Source organism: Meriones unguiculatus, chromosome 14, assembly GCF_030254825.1.
Source record: "Meriones unguiculatus strain TT.TT164.6M chromosome 14, Bangor_MerUng_6.1, whole genome shotgun sequence".
In the NCBI taxonomy this organism is placed as follows: domain Eukaryota; kingdom Metazoa; phylum Chordata; class Mammalia; order Rodentia; family Muridae; genus Meriones; species Meriones unguiculatus.
Genome location: NC_083361.1, coordinates 38,313,283 through 38,332,488, shown reverse-complemented (window position 1 = coordinate 38,332,488; position 19,206 = coordinate 38,313,283). Strand labels below are relative to the sequence as shown.

General features: G+C 45.5%; 1 protein-coding gene across 8 annotated transcripts in view; it reads right to left on the bottom strand.

Annotated features, from left to right (window-relative positions):
* The window catches only part of Nav2 (neuron navigator 2), a 348,443-nt gene that overhangs the window by 212,656 nt on the left and 116,581 nt on the right, over window positions 1-19,206 (bottom strand). For all 8 annotated transcript variants that reach the window (XM_060367213.1, XM_060367205.1, XM_060367207.1 and 5 more), the window contains exon 3: window positions 15,091-15,143. In XM_060367213.1, the coding sequence (XP_060223196.1) occupies window positions 15,091-15,143 (53 nt within the window). The remainder of the gene's footprint in view (window positions 1-15,090; window positions 15,144-19,206) is intronic.

The following is a 19,206-nucleotide window of genomic DNA, read 5'->3' as shown; positions in this document are numbered from 1 at the left end:
GGGCATGCTTTTTAGGGGCCAGGTACACACTGCCTTTCCCTGTGTCTTTTCATTTTCTGGTAGCCTTGAAGCGAGGAGAGCTTTGCTCCACCGTGTAATCCCTGCCATGATGCGCTGCCTGCTGTAGACCCAGAAGCAAAAGCATATATCAAATGTGCAGTGAAACCTCCAAACCAGAGTACCCAAACAAAACTTTTCTCCTTGTAAGCTGATCATCTCAGGAATTTGTTACAGTAATGGAAAACCTAACTCTGTAAAGGAAATTTACATTAAAAATTAGATAGTATTTTGAAGAAACTTTTGGCTTTATTCAGAGAGAAGGAACAAACCCAAACAGTAATTTCAACCAGAAAATCATGACTTCCACTTCTCCAAACACGAGGAAGCACGCGAGGGTAGACACTTACGGAAGTAACCAGAACCCAGAGGTTTCACATAGTACTTGAAAAACACTAGCTAAATACCTGCTTTCTTGGAGGCCCTACCCTAGATGCAGACAGCACAGCGACAGATAAAACAATACTGTCCTTCCCTCAAGGAACAGCCAGCCTACTGGGCATGTGCTGGCTTCAAGTAAACAACCACTCTGTGCACTTGCAGGCATAGCAGCATTAAGAGCCAACTTACATACTTAAAACTGCCCAGGGCCTCATTCTCCCAGGCTTCTTGAATTTTTGCATGTTTATAATCCTACACCTCAGCCCATCACAAAGCAGAACAACAATGCCAAACAGGGCCACATCATAATGTTATCCCCAAAGCTGTTTGCACGTATAGCTGAGGGGTTAGATTTGAATTATACACCATCACTGATCACTAATACTTAGTTGGGAATTTTGCAAGTGACATCTAAGATACCTCATATCAGGAAACTAGGTTTGACCAGTACGTCTAAACTCTACAATATGAGTAAGGCCACATGCCAGTCAGTCAGAAACTATGGGAACAAAAATAATTCAAATAGTATTAATAACTGAAATAGTTCTTAACGCTGCTTACTGGAGACCAGGAATGTCAGAAATACTTCATGGTCTCTGAGTGAGGAAAGTACACTGGACATGGAAGAAGCCCCTTGAAGTTCCCTAGGCTACATGATCTCCAGTGCACCTGTGCGGAAACAGTGACAGTGCTTGGCTTCTTGTAGAATGCTAATCTCTGTTACTATTTATATCTTTGTGCAAACATTCAGTTCAACCAAATGAAACCACTTATTGTTAAAAAAAATTCCTGTCTGCTAAAAAAGCAAAACATGAATATTGACCATTTCCTGTGTTGTAACCCTTTCTCAGTGTACTAAGAAGACAGGGCCCATATGCCCCCCCATCTAGGATTAACTGCTGGGTGACCACTCTATACCAACTCATAAACAGAGCAAATCAGAACCAATTCCCCAAAAGTCCTTCTCAAAGGTGTCTCATAAGAACAGTTACACACAACATATGGAGACAAAGATCAAGGAATAGGGAGATGGCTCAGTTGCTGAAGGTTTTGCATGAAGCATGAAGACCTGAGCTCAATCCCAGAAACCAGAAAAGGGCCAGACACTGTGGTATGTATGCCCTTGAGATCTCAGCACGAGCGAGGTGGAGGCAAGGGGACCCCTGGGGCTTTGCTGGTCAGCCAGCTGTATAATCCAAAGGAAACTCCAGTTCCCTAAACCCCAAAGGCAGTCCAAATACCCGTAAGTGAGTTCAGTCTGGACTAGATTTCTGGTGGTTAGATAAAAGCCAGCAATCCAAACTGTGCTGAAATCCCAGCACTCAGGGTGGTAGAGGAAGGAAGATCTCTGTGAGGTAGAGGCCAGCCTGCCTACAAAGCAAGTTCAGAACAGCTATGGCTATACAGAGAAACCCTGTCTCGGGGCACAGGTGGTGGGGGAGGACAGCATTCCTCAGGTTCTTCTCTACCAAAAGGAGCTGTTCCCTTTACGTCAGACAGAAGGGACATATTGCTACCTGTGACGCCTATTAGAATATCAAAGTCACCAGGCAGTAGTGGTACATGAATTTTAATCCCATCACTAGGGAGGCAGAGGCAGGTCGATTTGTATGAGTTTGAGACCAGCCTGATCTATAGTTCTAGGACAGCCAATGCTACACATTGAAATCCTGTCCTGAGAAAACAAAAACTACAGCTAATGCTGGCTTCCAGTATACCTCAGTATCACATTTCAAAGTCCATGCTAGCATCCTAGCCCTTCTTGTCTCCTCCCTTACCCTAAACTCCCTCAGCTCACAAGCTTTTCTCCTCATAGTCACTCACCCTTTATAGTCCTGCTATTCTCATTGTGTCGTCGTCATTGTCCCCCCCACCCCTCCCCCACATACTTATTCACTGTGTATTCTCTACTCTCTATCTCCTGCTTTTCCCCCATCTCTGACAGACAGCCCTGGCCATATCCAGTCTGCTGGTCAAGTTCGGTCTACTTTTTTTTTCTTTGCTCTGACCTTTTCCAGATGCCTCTGACTGTTCTCATATATCTATGATAAAAACCTTCCCTTAACCATACATTGGAACAGTAATGTCCTCACTTTATACACCAGTCTAGACTACTTGGCAAATTATAGGCATTTAAGAGAGACACTGTGTAAGAAAACAAGGTGGGAAGCACCAGAGGAACAACACCCAAGATGGTCTTCTGGCCTCCACATGCAAACATACACATACATGTACACACACACACACACCACATACAAAAACACACACACTCACTCTCAGGTTCAGGGTTAGAGATGAAGAGGCTTTTGCTTTGCTTTTGCAATCACTCTCTTAAAAATAACGGGGTGGAAGAAGGCTTTCCTCCAAGGTCTCTCTCATCACAGACTTCAATCAAAGGTAAGCCTGATAATCTTGCAGCATGGGTGGAAATGAGGCTCTTTGACTTTGAGATTCCTCCAGGAGGAGGTAACACAGAGATGAGATTTCAGTTGGGCTGTGCCACACAATTCACAATTCACACAACCATCATGGGAAACCCTCTCATCTGAGAAAATCACTCAGGAGAAAGGTGTCAATTCACTCCAAGCATGTAGTTAATGGAATCATCACTACAAGAAAAAGTTAATGGCGGGCCGAGAATTGAAGCATTTGAAATGGTCAGAACTACCAAGCAGTAATCACGATTACTGGCCGTTCACTGTCTCATGTCCATCTTTGGGCATGGTAGACAATCCTGCTGTTGCCTTCCAGATGGGGAGACAGACACTGAGTGTGTGCCTTCCTAAAGTGCGGTTATTAGGCAGAAGTGTTTTGTAAACTGTACTTCCCTGTGCAAACACAGGGTACTAACAATCAAACAGCAAGTTCTCTGAGCTGAGCACTGAGCACTCCACAGGGTCATTTCCCAGTCTGTGTCTTCAGTAATGTGAGAAGGCAAATGCCAGGAGGGTGCCTTCTATCCAGGCCAAATCCAACCTGTACTCTGAAAGGACACTTCACAGAGGAAGGTGGCTTCCTTCTAGAAGGTTCTCAAGTTCATTCACAGTGTTTTCACCCTTCAGAAGCCAGTTTAAATCCCTGAAAAACATACATAAGCTCTTGTAGAGGTCTGAATGAGAAATTTCCTCCATAGGCTCACGTACCGGAACACGTGATCCCTGTTAGTGTACAACAATTCAGCTTTCCTGCCTTCAGGGTTCTAGCAACATCTTAGGTCATTACTTGCCACCAGATGTGTTCAGGGATAAAAGGGCCTGCCTGACTCCCTAGCTCTCTCAGTCTCTCTCTGTTCCAACTTCCCTCTGGGCCCACATTTTCTTTCTCTGTCCTTCTCTGCCCTCATGGCTCTGTCCTAATCTGTCTGTCTGCCTGTCTACATGTCCAATCATATGCCTCTATCTCTCCTCCTGAAGGCCCTAACACCTCTCCCTTTCCCCTCTTCCAAATAAACTTTCTTATAACAGATATAGTGTGTGGCCTAATCAATTATCATAACAGTTCCCAGTTAGAACCTTTAGGAGATGGAGCTTTGCTATAGAAAGTATGTCATTGGGGTGGGCTTTGAGGTTTTATAGCTTAGGCCCATTTCCTGTTCTTTCCCCACCCTCCTTTCTGTGTGAGGATGAAATGTAATCTCAAGCCCTGCTGCCATGGCTTTCCCACCACGAAGAGGGACTCTCTGGAACTACAAAGCAAAACAAACCCTTTTCTCCCATAGCTGCTCTTGATCAGGGTAATTTATCACAGCAAAAGGAAATAAACTCATACAAATCAATATGCTTCCCAAACAAAAATCTTTCAAACTACCACAGGGCCAAGCCCAGGGTTCCCTGAGAAGTTCACAATGCTTGCAAAGATATGAGTCTGGGGGTGTCAAAATATGTGCAGGGCCTCCCCTGAGATAAACAATCAATGAAGAAACAGAAGAGGCTGGGGACAAGAGGACATGAAAAGTCAACATTGTAGCTCGGTTGCAGAACATCAGCTTGCATGGATATGACTGGGTTTGATCTCTAATAGTGCAAGAAAAAAAAAAGATAGGTAGAGATGGTGATTGTTACCCATCTAATCCACATCTGCCCAGAGGGAGTATCTGCTGCTCAGTTTTAGCCAATTTTTGCCATAAAGAGCTACCTCATTGTTGCCAGATTGGATATCATCCTTCCAAAGCATTGACTCAATTTTTACCATTCTCATTTAACTGAGAACGTCAGGTGGTTTGTTTGTTTCACGTTCTTCCACCCCTGCACTTGAGACTTGCAGGCCGCCACCCTCCACTTCTGCTCAAGTGCGCACAAGGGCTCACAGTTCTCGTGCACACGCATAGCCTGCGCGTGCCTTCAAGTACAAACAGGCACCCCTCGCTAAGTCCTATTTCATGGGGATATAAAAAGAAAAAAAGGATTTTAAAACCACACATACAAAAAGCAGTCCTTTGATGCTAGGCCGAACGTGAGAACTCCGTGAGGACATGTGCGGGGAGGTGGGCCCGAGCACAAGGCCCAGATGGCGTTTATACAAACCACAATCCAAATGGTTATAAATCATCACTGGGGTTTCTCGTTCAGCTCAGGAAGGTCTGAGGCACGCTGCACACCCACCCCACCCCCGTGCCATCCACCTGGCAGATACCAAGCGCCTCAGCTTCACTGAGCACCAGGTTACCAGCTACCACTGCCAACACCCAGGCCCGGCATAGGTGTGAGAATACCCCCCATAGATTGCCACGGAGCATTTACCAAGCACCAGGGACAAGACTTCTTTCTGCAAAGCTACTCATGCCTGGTGGGGGATACAGTGAGCCGAGAGATGAAAACATTCTGTTTATATTATACAGCCTTGCTCTTTATCACACAGCACATGGGGCAGTGACACGGCTGGGCAGGTAAAGGTGACGGCTGCCATCTCTGGAAACCCTGACCTGAGTTCGGTCCCTAGAATCTACACAGTGGAGGGAAAGAACTACATTCTGAACACTTGTCCTTGGCTCCATGCATGCATATAGACAAGTGTATGCACACACACACAAGCACACAAATAAATAAACATGAGGAGAAAAGGAAAAGCAAATAGCATGCAAAATATGGTAAGTCTCTTGTAAAATTTGCTTAAATGTCAAGGGAATTAAGGGACAAACATGCATTAGGACCCTAGAACATATCCACAGGCCAATGAAAGGTCCTAGAGACCAAGGAACTAGGTGTGGTAAGGAGGTCACTTCCATGGGACCACAGCCAGAGAAAGATGCCATCAGCTCAGACTATGCGACATTCTTAAAGACTGTCCAAAAGAGCCCCAGAATAGGCACTATGCTAAACTTCAGCAGACCTTTTGGAAACTCTATCAGCTTAAAACATTTGAACACTCTGATAAACAGATACTGTGCTTAAAAGCATATTTGAGCAGGTACATCCCCAGAGAGGATTTCCTCTTTTCTTTCTTCTTAAAATATTTTTTGAGACAGTCTTGCTACTTAGTCTAGCCTTGGACTCATAGCAATCCTCCTGCCTCAGCCTCCTGAGGTACTGAGGTACTCTACGGAGGCTTTCCTCTTGACTCTTAAGGAATGTTGAGCAAGTGTGTTGTGAGACTGGCAGTCTGAGCATCTCACGGGAGATTGTAAAGGTTGTCAACTCCCAACTCCTACCAAACTCCTGGGGTTAAATGCTGTAGGGTAAGGCCTAGAACCTTCCATTTAGCACGTTCCTCATGCCCAGTGAAGTTTGAGAAGCCTTGCTTAAAGGCTTTGACATACCCAAATAACTTGCTACTTCGGTGCCTTTTCATCCACCTTCATAACTGTGATGTGGGCTAGCAGTGGTGGTATATGTTATATGGCTATGATGCCAGGACAGCTTGTGGGTTCCAGACCAGCCTGGCTACATGGTGAAAACTTGTCTTAAAAAATTAAAAAAAAAAAAACTAAACTAAATGAAACTGTAGAACTGTAAGAGAAAACACAAAATGGGAGAATTCTTGGCTTAGAATGACTAGAACAATCTTCGAGCATTTTAAAGCATTACTAAACGCTGATGTGAGCCTTGCCTCTGCTTCTCAGAAGTCCACAACTGTCAGATCATTCAGAGCTTAGTTCTTGCATAGGAGAAACATGAGATAAATATGTCTAACCTGGCTAGCCCAATGCCAGGAGCTAGGCGAAGAGATGGAAAACAGGCTACTGGCACAACAGAGCTTTGGCGTTATTTATTAACACATAAAATATTATCAGTCTCTCATAAAAATGGCTTAAACATCACGTCAATTACAAGACAAACATATGTGTGTTGGGGGCCATGACCCACACCTGAGTTTACACTTGCAGAAGAACTGTGTCTGTCAGTATCAGCTCTGGAGGCTCAGGTGAAATGGCACAGTCCATGGCTGCTCAGAGTCTGGGGTGTCTGTGATGCAGGGTGGGAGAGGAGAGGAATGTGCCAGAAATGGACTGTGACTGCTCTATAGGCCTCGTACCTGCACATGCTTGGTGTGTGCAGGCATGGAAAGCTTCTTCCTCATAGATGCAAACAGTGGGAGCACCTCCCAGGTGATCAGGGACCTCACAGAATTTCCCTTCTGATCTGGTAAGCCACTGTACTTGAATCCTAACGTGTGTTTAGCTTCCCGATGCTCCTATTGCCACAAGCCTAACAGCTTGAACAACCGTTAACTTAGGTGGGTCAGAAGTCCTATGTAAATAAGCCTCAGAGAGCTAAATTCACGCTGCCTCTACAGCAGGCTCTGTTTCCCTAGGACCCCTGAATTCCGTGGCTCATGCCCTTCCCTCGGTCTCCAAAGCTGTCAGGATAGTATCCATCAGGCTCTATTATTTCCCACCCCTTAAAGGGTACCTTGCCCACCCTATGCAGATAACCATGCCGCGTATTAATCCTTAGCTTGCAAAACAGCATGTACACCTGTCATAGGGATGAGGATGCCACACAGATGGGATCCTTGCTCAACCTTACTTCACCAGGTACCTACTTTCTGAGCATGAGAAAACTCCTGTTGCACAAATCAACAGAGAGGGAGTGCATGGGTCACATGCAATGAGAATTGCCGTCTGCTGTACACTAGATATGAGCCTCTTACATTAACTCCTCTCTTCCCTCACTGCCTGCCTAGGGACAGCTCCCCTTATCTCCCTTTTACAAGACAGAAGCTGCCTTAGCTAGATCTGGGCTCTGCTAGTTCACACATCCAGCAGGGCTGCCCCATTCCAGCCTATTCCAGTCTTTCTTCACCTTGACTCTCTTTCCCACCCTGAGCTTCTGCTTATGCCTTAGTAAGGGATGGAAGGACACTGTAGTTCCCTCCATCTGTGTCAATTCTCCTCTTCGATCACTGTCATTCACAGGAATATGTAAGAAGGAAGGGATTGTTGTAGAGCCGGGCTTCCAGCATGCGAGCCTCGGGGTGCCACTCGTCAGACCTGGGTCACTTAGGACAAGTTACTCAACTGCTGTCTGCCTCACCTCAATTTCCTTCATTATAGAGTATAATGGTCCAGTCTGCCTCCACAGGATATACAGAAGACAAGCCATTTAATTCAAAGCACATACAGCAGTGTTCAGCACACAGTGCGCACAAGCCGTGTCTCCTGTACGATACTGTATGAAAACAGTTGAAGAACACTAGGAACTACAGCTCTGAGGAAGGAGTGAAGAGAGGAAAGGAAGGGAAGGATGTTGCTTATCATGAACCTCAGCCCTGCAGAACCTAGCATCCAGATTCCTTATTAAACTTAATGGAATGAACAAAACACACCCCTTATCCTGAGAGCTGGCAGGAGACTAAAATGAACCACAGCTTCTGAAGCACTCAGAATGGTGGCTTGTCATCCTTTTCATCTCCATATTAATCTCTGGTAGCATCCAATGGGGATGCCTCAGCATGTATACTTAACAAGAAAAGAACTCAAACTGAAAATGAGGTACAGGTCCTGACAAGTGGTATTTCCTATTCAAGTCTTCTAGATCAATTTAGAAAGCATTAAGAGAAGAAAAGAAATGTCTAGAACATTATTAAAATTCTCTGAACACCCCAAAACAGCTTGCATGCCAACTGCTGCCTAGCTGAAGGTGATGAAATAGGAATAACACACTGCAGAGCTGCTACCACAAACACACCTGTGCCAGCTCTTTGCTTTTTCTTCTGGACACATACTGACCCACCTGTTGTGTGCCAGTCCTCTCACTGACAGCGGCTTAGCCTGCTCAGGGGAGAGATGCATATCTCTTATAAGGATGACTCTGGGCAAACACACACACACACACACACACACACACACACAAAACCGACACTGAATTATGTCAGCTTTTCTGGAAACAACTGACCTGAGCATTAAAGGTCATTCTGCCCAGGAGGGGACATGGAGAAGGTCACCCTCGGAGACCAGAAATATATATCAAGGAACAAACTCCGGACTCACCCATCCTTCCTCATCCACCTTGCGGTGTCCAGTAGCAGGGCTAAGGGGACAGTAACTGGATCCTGAGGGCCTTCTAGCTTATTTTTGAGAGTGCAGAAGAGGAATGGAATTCAGTTCCCAGCACCCAAGTCAGGCAGCTCACAGCTACCTGTAACTCTAGCTCTATGGAATTTGACACTTCTGGACTCTTTGGGCACCTGTACTCACTCACCCATAGACCCCCACACAGACACATACACACATAAATACAAGTGAACCTTAATAAAGACAGAGATGGAGACTGCTACCACCTTTAAAATGAACCAGCCAAACCCAACCAGGATGGTGGAATGGGCATTGGGTAGGAAACTATGGGTGCTTCCTGCTGCCCTTGGTTCTGGCTTCCTATTTGCTATAAACTCTGGGTGGCCTCTGAGCTTTCTCTCATTCCTTCTGGGTTCTGGGGCATGTGTGTGCCCTAAGGGCCACATAAAAATAGACCTGGGAGCCTTGTGCAGAGGCAACTCAGCTGCCCAAGGATCTCAGACACTCCCAAGGCATGCAGCCGGCTTGCTGGCAGCTGCTGGGAGGGCTCCAGGTCACTGTGCCTGGAGACTTGATCTGGTCGCAGATGTCCCTCTCCTGGCCCAGGAGGCTCTGTAGAGAATGGGGCTGAAAGACCTGGCGCCCAGAAGCATCTCAACTGGGGGCCACCTGCCCATGGCAACATGTGAGTTCTTGGTGTTAGGTCACCTTAGGCCTTTCCCAGAAACATTCATACTCCTCCCTCCCTGCTAACTTCTAGCTAAGCCTGACTGCTCTTATCTCCAAGGTCAATAAACATGGAGAATGAGGACTGGTGAGGAGGAAGGCGCTATTTTTTTTTTATTGTGTCCCTTCTCCATCATGTCAGTGAAGACCCCAACTCCTCCTCCTCCTAGGCAAATAACCTGTCCCCAAATCCTCAGTTTCCTTATGCAAATATAAATTAAAATTATCCCTCTATCTTAAAGCAGTGGTGATGGGATTTCACATCACCAAGGAGACAAGGGCATCTCTGTGTGTGAGCTTCCACAGTGGTTTAAATGAGGTTGGAAGTCTCACCCTGGTATGAATGGTAACTTTACCTGAGCTGGAGTTGCAGACTGAATAAAAGGGGATAGTGAGTTGAATACCAGTATTCATCAACCTTTGCTCCCTAAATTCAGAAACATGACCTGCTGCCTTGAGCTCTTCCCTTTATGCCTACTCTACCACAATGGACTGTACCCTCAAACTGTGAGCTGGATAAGCTTCCCTTCATAGCTGCTTTGTCAGGTATTTGTCACAGCAATGAGAAAGGCAACTGATACAACAATGTCGAGATTTGCATACAACTACGTGGGCTCCTGGCACATAGGACCAGTGAGGGAAATCTGACGCTTGATCCATGAGGCCTTTTTCTCCCTCAATGTTCCAGAGAAGGAAGTGAAAAGCTAAAACTAAATGCACTGTCAGGGCCACACTGTGAAGGAGGGACTGGGCGAGTGTTGACCAATGGACGAGGCTGGACACTCTTCTGGATGTGTTTCTATGACAACTTGTCTACTTTGACTCATCATTTGAAGAATTAACCATACTGAGTGGTACCCATGCCCGTGACACCTGCTGCCCTGGCCTGGTGTTGCATTGCTCCTTCCTTGGTTCCCAGGTGCTGGCCTTGGGAAAGGCTGGCCTGGGTAGGCCTTCCTTCGCAAAGCAGCAATTCAGGTCTTATCACTTGTGAAGGTTCTTCCCATAAAACTTGGAGAAGTTTCCAAGTCCTGCCATCCTTTTGTCTGTACTTTAGTGCAGACTCTGTCCTGGGAACCTGGGCATTGGCACTTTCCACAGGGCAGTGTCAGGAACAAGGGTATGCACTGAGAAGGGGGAGGAGTGTTGGGTTAGCCTCAGGTCTCTGGAGCCCCAAAAGGATACTGGGCCAACCTCTGGAATGCAGAATCTACTAAGCTGTATGCAAAATTCCGGGTAGCTATCACTTGAGAAGGGGAAAATCGGCATTTTCCCTCCAATTTCCCAAGTGCTCTACATCCTTAAAGACATGTATTGCTAAATGATGGCACCAGTGTCATCACTGTGGGAACTGCCAAGGAGGCCAGGAGAAGGAGGGAGCAAGCTCACCTGCTGGCTGCAAGGAGGTGATCTAAGGGCCCTTACCCAGCACTCTAAAAGCACCTGGAGCAAACCCTGTCCACTTCAGTGTATCTACCATTTTAATTATTATCAACGATCAGTATTTTCATTGTGCGGTTAGTACATACACAAACATACACATACACATAAGACTTTATGAGCTGTGTGCTCTCATCATTCCCACTTCATAGGACAGGAAACTGGAGGCTTCAAAGATTAATCAATCAGTTCCAGGCTGCAGAACAGCAGGAAGGAGCTGAACCTTGCCTGGTTTGTAACCCAGGCAGCCCTCGGTCTGGGCATTCCATGGAAAAAGCTTCCCAGAGAACAACAGAAGGGCCAGTGGGCAGCTGGAATAGAGAGAGGCCTAGTGGGAAAGAACAGCAGGCATAAGTCCCCTTTCTAAAAGGGTCAGCTCCATGCCTCCCCCAAAGAAGGACAGAAAGTCCTTAAAAGTTGCTTAAAATAATGATTAGAGGAGAAAACCATCGCCTGCCACTGGCTAGTCCAAAGCTCTACTGGGAGAAGAAACCCTGAGGTCTCACGGGGCTTTGAATTCTAGGCGAGGAATGACCCAGTGGCTGCTTAGCACCCTCTGGCTGAGATCCAAGCAATGTTTTTCCTTCTCAAACTAACACTTAACTCTGCTGAACAAATCATTTGAAAGCCAAAGAAATGCCCTTTGGTTGCTATGGCAACACCACACAGACAAAACATTTTGACTAGCTTTGACGCACACACAAACTTAGTTAAGGGTCAATGAGATCTGTTTGGTAGTGGGCTAGGAGATGGGGGTGGGGTGGGGAATGACATTTCTAGAGCCCTATGTCCAAGGATTTGGCCCTTAAAAGACTCAAAGTCAGACTGAAATAGGCTGACAGACTCCATGAAAACAAGCTGAAGTCAGGCTTGCTCTGGATACCTGAAGCCCTCACTTTCTCAATGCTGTCAAGCCTTGTTTTCTAAAGAGCTGGGCACTGGGGGGTCATGGATGCTGAAGGATGACCATCGGGCTGGACTTCTGGGGATAGTACTGAACAGCCTGGCACCCAGGCTTCTACCTGCAAAGGGCAGTGACACAGCAGGCACAGCAAATCAAAAAGGACTGAGTATCTACGTAAAGAAGGGCTTACAGGCAAACACCATCGGACACATGTTAATGCTGATATGAGAAAATCAACGACTCCTTCCAGATGGGTCGAGTTTGCAGTTCCTAGACCCCATGGCTGAACTCCCATCAAAGTTGACGGCCCTGGGTCTTTTCCTTCAGAAAACTTTACTCTGGGACTGACCTGAGATGCAACAATCTAGAGGTAGAAAAAAAAAAAAAAAGCAGGTGTATCCCGGGTCTAAACAGTCCTCAGCGAGGTCTGCCATACCTGGGGCTCTTCCAGGCCCCACCTTTCATCATGGGAACAAAAGGACAGACACTGCAAGGCAAGCCAGAAGAGGCTCACGCTGCAGCCTTCCAAGATTCATGCCTCAGAAATTATTGCCCTGAGGTGGAGATGGGCTATGGAGTCCCAATGTTCTAAGTGGTCTCTTGCCCACTCATCTGACTGCCCTGTGGGAAGAAACCACATCTTACTGCTTGCTGTTCACCTGGCCCAGCTCAGGGTTCGGCCAGCCCCAGAAGACATTCTGCCACTGTTTGCTGACTGACAGGCCACTAGGATGCAATGCCATGTCTCTTGTGTCCCGTGTCACTATCCCTGAATTCTAAACCATTTTCCAAAGCCCATTCTCACTTTTCCATGCCTTAAAAGGTAAGTAGGATTCAAAATGGGATCTAGGTGTGGTTAGAGAAGAAACTAGAGTTCCTTGCCAGCCTGTGGGCTGGGCACTGGAAGTAGAGGAAAGGCTGCCCTCTCTTCTAGGCTTGTTTCTCTTGCAAAGCCCACTGACCAGCTTATGAGTTAGCTCCCTGCTTGGAACAATCGCTTTTTTCAGTTCCACTTCTAATGGCTCCTGGAATATATTCTTTTTACATATTTTGGGAGAACTGCTCACCCTCCCTGTAGAATACATTTTGCAAGTTCTCATCTCACTGTGTGTCATCTTCCTTCCACCAAAACAATGCTTTCCTTTAAACAGCAAAGTGCCATCATTGATCACCCTACAGAATGCCCTAACAGAGAAATTAAATTACTGGAAACCTAGAGATGGTGGCTGGCATACTCTCAAATTACAATTGACAGGAGTACAGACATTTTAACTCTGTGAATGCTTACACACACATCCATGCACACATGCATGCACACACATCATCAAAGCAACATATCACTTCCTACATGACCTGGTAGCTCTGCTTCATGCATTTGTCACTGCTTTATGGTACTGTAAAGAACAATATAGCTGTTGTACACACCACCATCCTCCTCATTTCCAACAGAATGGAATGGTTATCATAGACATTCCTAATTTTCCTAGACTCACATTGGTTTTGCTGAGCCCTTCTCTGCTAAGGTTTGCCATAAGACAATCTGCCTGCCCACCCCAGACTGGAACCAATTATCACAGGCAATTATAGGATTTTATATTGCTGTTCTAAAAAAGAAAAAAGAAAGAGCCACATTGCCTTCCTCCTCAGTGCTGATACAGCTGGGCTGTGGGGAAGCCACAGGATTGCCTTGCTGTTGCGATAGCATTTATAACAAACACATTTGCAGATAAAAATAAATTTGTGCAGAAGAGCCTGAGATGGTGATATTTCACAACCTTAAAAGTAGACTTTAATGACAAGCAGCATCTCCAACAAACAGTGCAGAACATACATTTGTACCAAATAAAATAAAAGGCTGCCTACCTTCCAATGTCAGCTCTATATACATGACAACAGGCTAGGACAAATGCACTCATATCTGCCCTAGAGGGAAGGAATGCCTCTCCTTCATATGAAGATTGCCCTGTGTATATAAAATGCTTGCACTAAAATTAAGTCTTCTGTTGTCCAAAATTTTTCAATTATTAATACACTAGACAGCTGCAGTAGCACTAGTAAAAATAGCCAAGACTTCCCAAGAGCCAGAGCAGTTCTCAGAGTCCTGTCTGGGGGATTTCGTACAGAAGGAGTGGTTAGTCTGTGGATCAAACAAGAAGAGACAATGCCTCCAGGGGGCTCGCCAAAGAGAAGAAACTTTCTTTACAATGTAAAGTGGAAAATGACACTCCAACACACACAAACACACACACACGCCATACAAAACACCTTTCTTTATAAAAGAATAGGTTTATGCATTTTAAAAAGTTGTCTAATAAGACTGCCTCTGTCCAACTTTTTAGGATACAAACAAGTCAGAACATTAAAGAGAGTTCGAAAGATGCCAGACACTCTGGAATCCATAACACCTGTCAAATAGCCAGGAGTGGGGTTAGGATGAAAAATATTTTATTCCCTTCTTTAGATTTTTGGAATCCATGTCCAGGTATTTGGACATCTTATCGGACCCTGACAGCATGCCTTCTCTCAGTGAAGCATTAAACGCTCTCGCATCACACGCCCTATTCTCCCAACACAATGATCGATGTGAATTCAAGGACTAGGCAGTGTGAGGAAAAAACAGACCTACATATTAGTTTGTGTATTTTTAAAGCTTAAATGCATCCTGCTGGCATGGCTATCACTTATCAAGGTTGCTGAAGCCACCAGTTGTCTTCTTACCACCACAGTACCAACTTCATGTCCCTGGCCCCTTTACAGGCCAGACCATACATTTCACCCTGACCAGCAAGATCCCATCATCCCATGTAAGCCTCTGCACCCCGCACACACAGAAGTGAGCACAGATCCTTGAGTCACAGAGTGTCCATGTTCAATGCATGCATGTGCCCATTCTGTAGGATTCACTTTCAACACAGAGGTTATTTCATCTTCCCATCCTGACAATCTATACAGACATCATAGCCATTTCTTAATGAAGGCCAGCAAATGTGTCAGAAAGCTACTTGGGGACAGCTTTTGGTGCATTCACCCCAAGGAGCAGCTTCTGGTATGAGTGTTTTTCAAGCTGCTCAGGTCTTTCAGAGACGCGGCCTGCTAACCTCACACAAACACTACCCACGGACCCACTTACCATTTGTGATCTATTCTTTGGACAGCCATTGATGTCTTCAATCTTGTCATTCGCTGTAAAAGGAAACACAAGTTAGCAAAACTAGTAACAGAGAGACAGTTTCACGACTAATTGGCAGAACACTTGAGTCCAGCCAAGCCCTTGGAGGCACGCTGGGGTCCGTGTGACTAGGGCTGTGTGTGAAATGCTGAGCAGCATCTAGCAATCTTCAGAACTTACTCATCAAGCTGCCATCCTCCAGGGACAGCTGGGGCAAGGTCATCGTCACTTCAAGTAGAGACAACTGCACTGACACTCATCTTGCCATGACGGGACATCGTGGCAATGTCTGACCTGGGATACAGTGAGCTGGGATTTCACTGCAGGCTACAAAGACACAAATTTAACTGCAGTCTCTCCACAAAGATGGGGTGGTTCTGAGGTGATTGTCCCACTTCTGACTCAGCAGGTGGGGACAGAAGACAAGGAAAGCTGCTCACAACAGCTGTGACCAGAAGTACTAGTATTGTCTTTGGCTGTCCTGACTTCATGAATTGGAGGCAAGTAATGAAATGGGCAGATTGAGGCCTCAAAACACCTTGACCAAAAACCATATAGCAAAGCCAAATAGACCAGGGTGCATGCATGCCTGAAGTTCACGTGGCCCCTCACTACTGTGAAAAGTGAAAGAGAGGGGGTGCGTTGAATGAGTAGGAATCAAGAGGAGGGAAGGTCCAACTTTGGTGAGGCTACCACGTAGAAGCAAGAATTCCTAGGAAACTACAAGCAGGGTATCTGTGGAGAGGAGACCAGTAGAAGCAGCAGGGGAAGGCTACTATTGCTGACTGTTTGCCTCAGATCTAGAGTTCCTCAGATATTTGCTCAACCTCCCCAGGCCGTAAATTCCTCCTCTATGTAAGGAAGCTGGTGTCACCTGCTTCAAGAGGAGAGATGACAGGATATGGGTAAAATAGCACAGTGACCGGAACCCAGTGTTTCATGTATCATTAGTTTCTTGCGATAGTCTTGATCTTGATGACTCCATGTGGTATAGGCTCACAAACTCAGCTAGAGCTCCATATTTAGGACTAAGTCCCTATCCCTCATCCCTAAGCCTCCCATGTCCCGGGAGGGCAGTGGACACTGGGGTCTCTGCTCTCCAGCATTGTGTGCAGGCCTGGCCAGATTGTACTGATCTCACATGGAACATCCCCTGTTTTGTTTCCCCAGCCCAACCTTTGAGAGCCGGGAAGACATGTTAAGGTTTTATCTCACATTGTCTCAGAGCTCAAAAACTGTTGGCAAAATCTAATTCCTTCCCTACTCCCTCAAATTTCTCATCAGACCGTTATGACTATGATGGCTCTAACTTCTACAGAGAGGAAAGACATTAAAATCCATCTAAAATGGATAAAGGCGTCAGAGTGCTCAGGTCTTCAGGGAGTTCAGATTCCTGGCCCTCTATCAGCTCAGATTATGCTGATGCTTTCTCTTCTGCTCTGTCTTAAGAGAGAATCTCAGAAATGGAAAGCAAGCTAGAGGCACAAGCTAGCCTGGTCAATACAGATTTGCTTGATTCATGGATGCTAAAATGATTATATGAGCAGATTTCCACCAGGAGAATCCTGATCTTCAGAGACGAAGCTGAGGACTTCCAACCTAATGAGGACTCTGCTTAATGTCAGGATTAGAGAAAGGAGTTTTCGGAAACCTTAAAACCAAACGAATGTCAAGAAAATAAGATTAACAGTACCCAGTTGTCTGGGGAATACAGCTCAATGGTCGAGGACCTGCCTAGTGTGCACAAGGCCCTGGATTCATTCACTAGTGAAGGGAAGGGAGAGAGGAAAGGACAGCTCAACGAGCGGAAGGACATTTGTTCTTTAGTTCGTGAGAAAATACAAATATCTGAAACAGATTTCTGTCATACAAACCCCATAACACAGAGACTTCCACCTGCCTTGTTTCCTAGCATAGCACCAGAGCCAGGGCAGTGCCTAGCATAGTAGCCATTCAATAAATATTTGTCAGATGGAATGAAGAAATGAGTATTCAGAACATCTCAAGGAAGTAAAGTTTTGCTGTGGATTTTGAGGCAGCTGTCCTTTTGCTAGTTAATACAGACAGACGTACTGAAGACAGGAAAATAACTGAATACTCCCAACAGATGGCATTCCTTCACACATGGGAAGCTATGGCAAGCACAGAGGCAGACTGCGGACTTTCGTATGGTAGGGTTAGTATGTGGTCCTGGCGAATCAATGGCAAAGCTATCTTCGCCACATGTTTGCAACAGCCTGGGTTGTGAATCATGGTACTGACAGATGTATCCCTGATCAGTGTCCACATCTCTGGGTTCTGGTCCAGGCCCATTTTGCTGGCTCCTCATCACAGAGCAGGATGGGTAGCTAGGATGCTCAAGGATCAATTGTGGAGTGTTAAGGATCCTACTAAATGGAAATGAAAGAGTTTGGTCTAATGAGTCCTCTAATTCTTGCTGGCAGTCTGTCACATAAATGCACTCACGCCATCTGTGAACTCAAACATCACAGCTCCTATGACCTAATATTGCCATTCACAATAGTGAAAATAAACCCACAGGGTGTAGCCTACTTATCAGCATTCAGAGAGTCCACACAAAGACCTAAGTCGATGGCTAATCCAAACTCAAATTCTTAAAAAAGCAAGGTTAAGTCTCGGGCCACCTAGTTTCTATTTTTATATAATTTAAGTACTTCTTTATTTAAATCCCCAGATGTTTCTATGGTTGTCATAACTACTGAGAGTGCTGGAAACAGCAGTAGTTCTGTTGGACCTTAAGCACATTAACTTAGAGCAGGGGGTCTCTGGTGGAGCTTCAAATCAGATAATCCAAGAAGCTCTCATTTGTCCACAGAATGATCGGCCATGATTAAACTGACACCTCTAAGAACCTATGATAATTTATCTATACCAGCATATTCAAGACATTTTTTGTTTTGTTTTGTTTCGTTTTTGTTTTTCGAGACAAGGTTTCTCTGTGTGTAGCCTTGGATGTTCTGGACTTGCTTTGTAGACCAGGCTGGTCTCGAACTCACAGAGATCCATCTGCTTCTTGCCCCTCCCACCACCCATCTAAGTTGAGTTTCATTTTCTCTCTCCCCCCCTCCCAGCCTCATTGTCTCTACATAGGAACACATTTAAAAAAAAATCTTACTTTATTGTTATTATTTTTGACAGAGTCTTATGATATTACTCAGGTGGTCTTGAACTCCTGGGCTGAGTCAATCTCCACACCTTAGCCTACCAAGTAGCTGGTACTCCATAGGCATGTTCAGGCACCTGGTTTGAATCATTTTAGAGTAAGCAATATAGATCACATCCTGAGCCCCTTGTACTTCGATATGCATTTCCAAAGGACACGGATATCATCTTCCATGGTATAATTACAAAACTCAGAAAATTTAGTGTTGATCCAATGCCAGTACTCCAATTTTGTCAACTGACTAAAATATGTCTGAGAGAGCATTTTATCCCCCTCAGAGGCTTCAGGCAGAGACCACACAGCCCACTTCTTGTCGCGCCTCCTCAGTCTCCTCCAACCTGGCATCAGTTCTTGCTTTGTCTTTCAAGGCGCTGATGTTTTGGGGAAACACAGGCCAGTTTTGTTTTGATTATTTATTTTTTTTAACAGAATGCTCCACAGTTCGGGTCTGTCTGTGATTTCTTGTGATTAGTTTCATGCCCTCCACCTCAAACTAGAACATAACAGAAGTGAGGCTGTGTTTCTCTCAGGGTACCATCTCAGAAGCACAAGGCTCCCGTCTACCCCTTACCAGGGCTGGGATTCGGATCATGTGGCCATATGGGCTGGTAACCCCCTCCATAGCAACCAGGGTTCATCTTGCATGCATCTTCTGTTTGCATGCTCCATACAAGATAAAATCTAGGTGCTGTGAAAAAGAGTGATCCTAGCCCCGTCCTCACCATGCCTTCTCTAGAGTCAGTCCGCACTGAGGACTTCATGAAAATGCAGCACTGTTTATAGCAGTAAATTCTCCTGTATAGTCCAGGTTTTCCCCTGCTGCTGTGCTTATTTTTAAATTTCCTACTTACTATCAGTATAATCCCTATTTGCATCCATTGTTATAATCCACT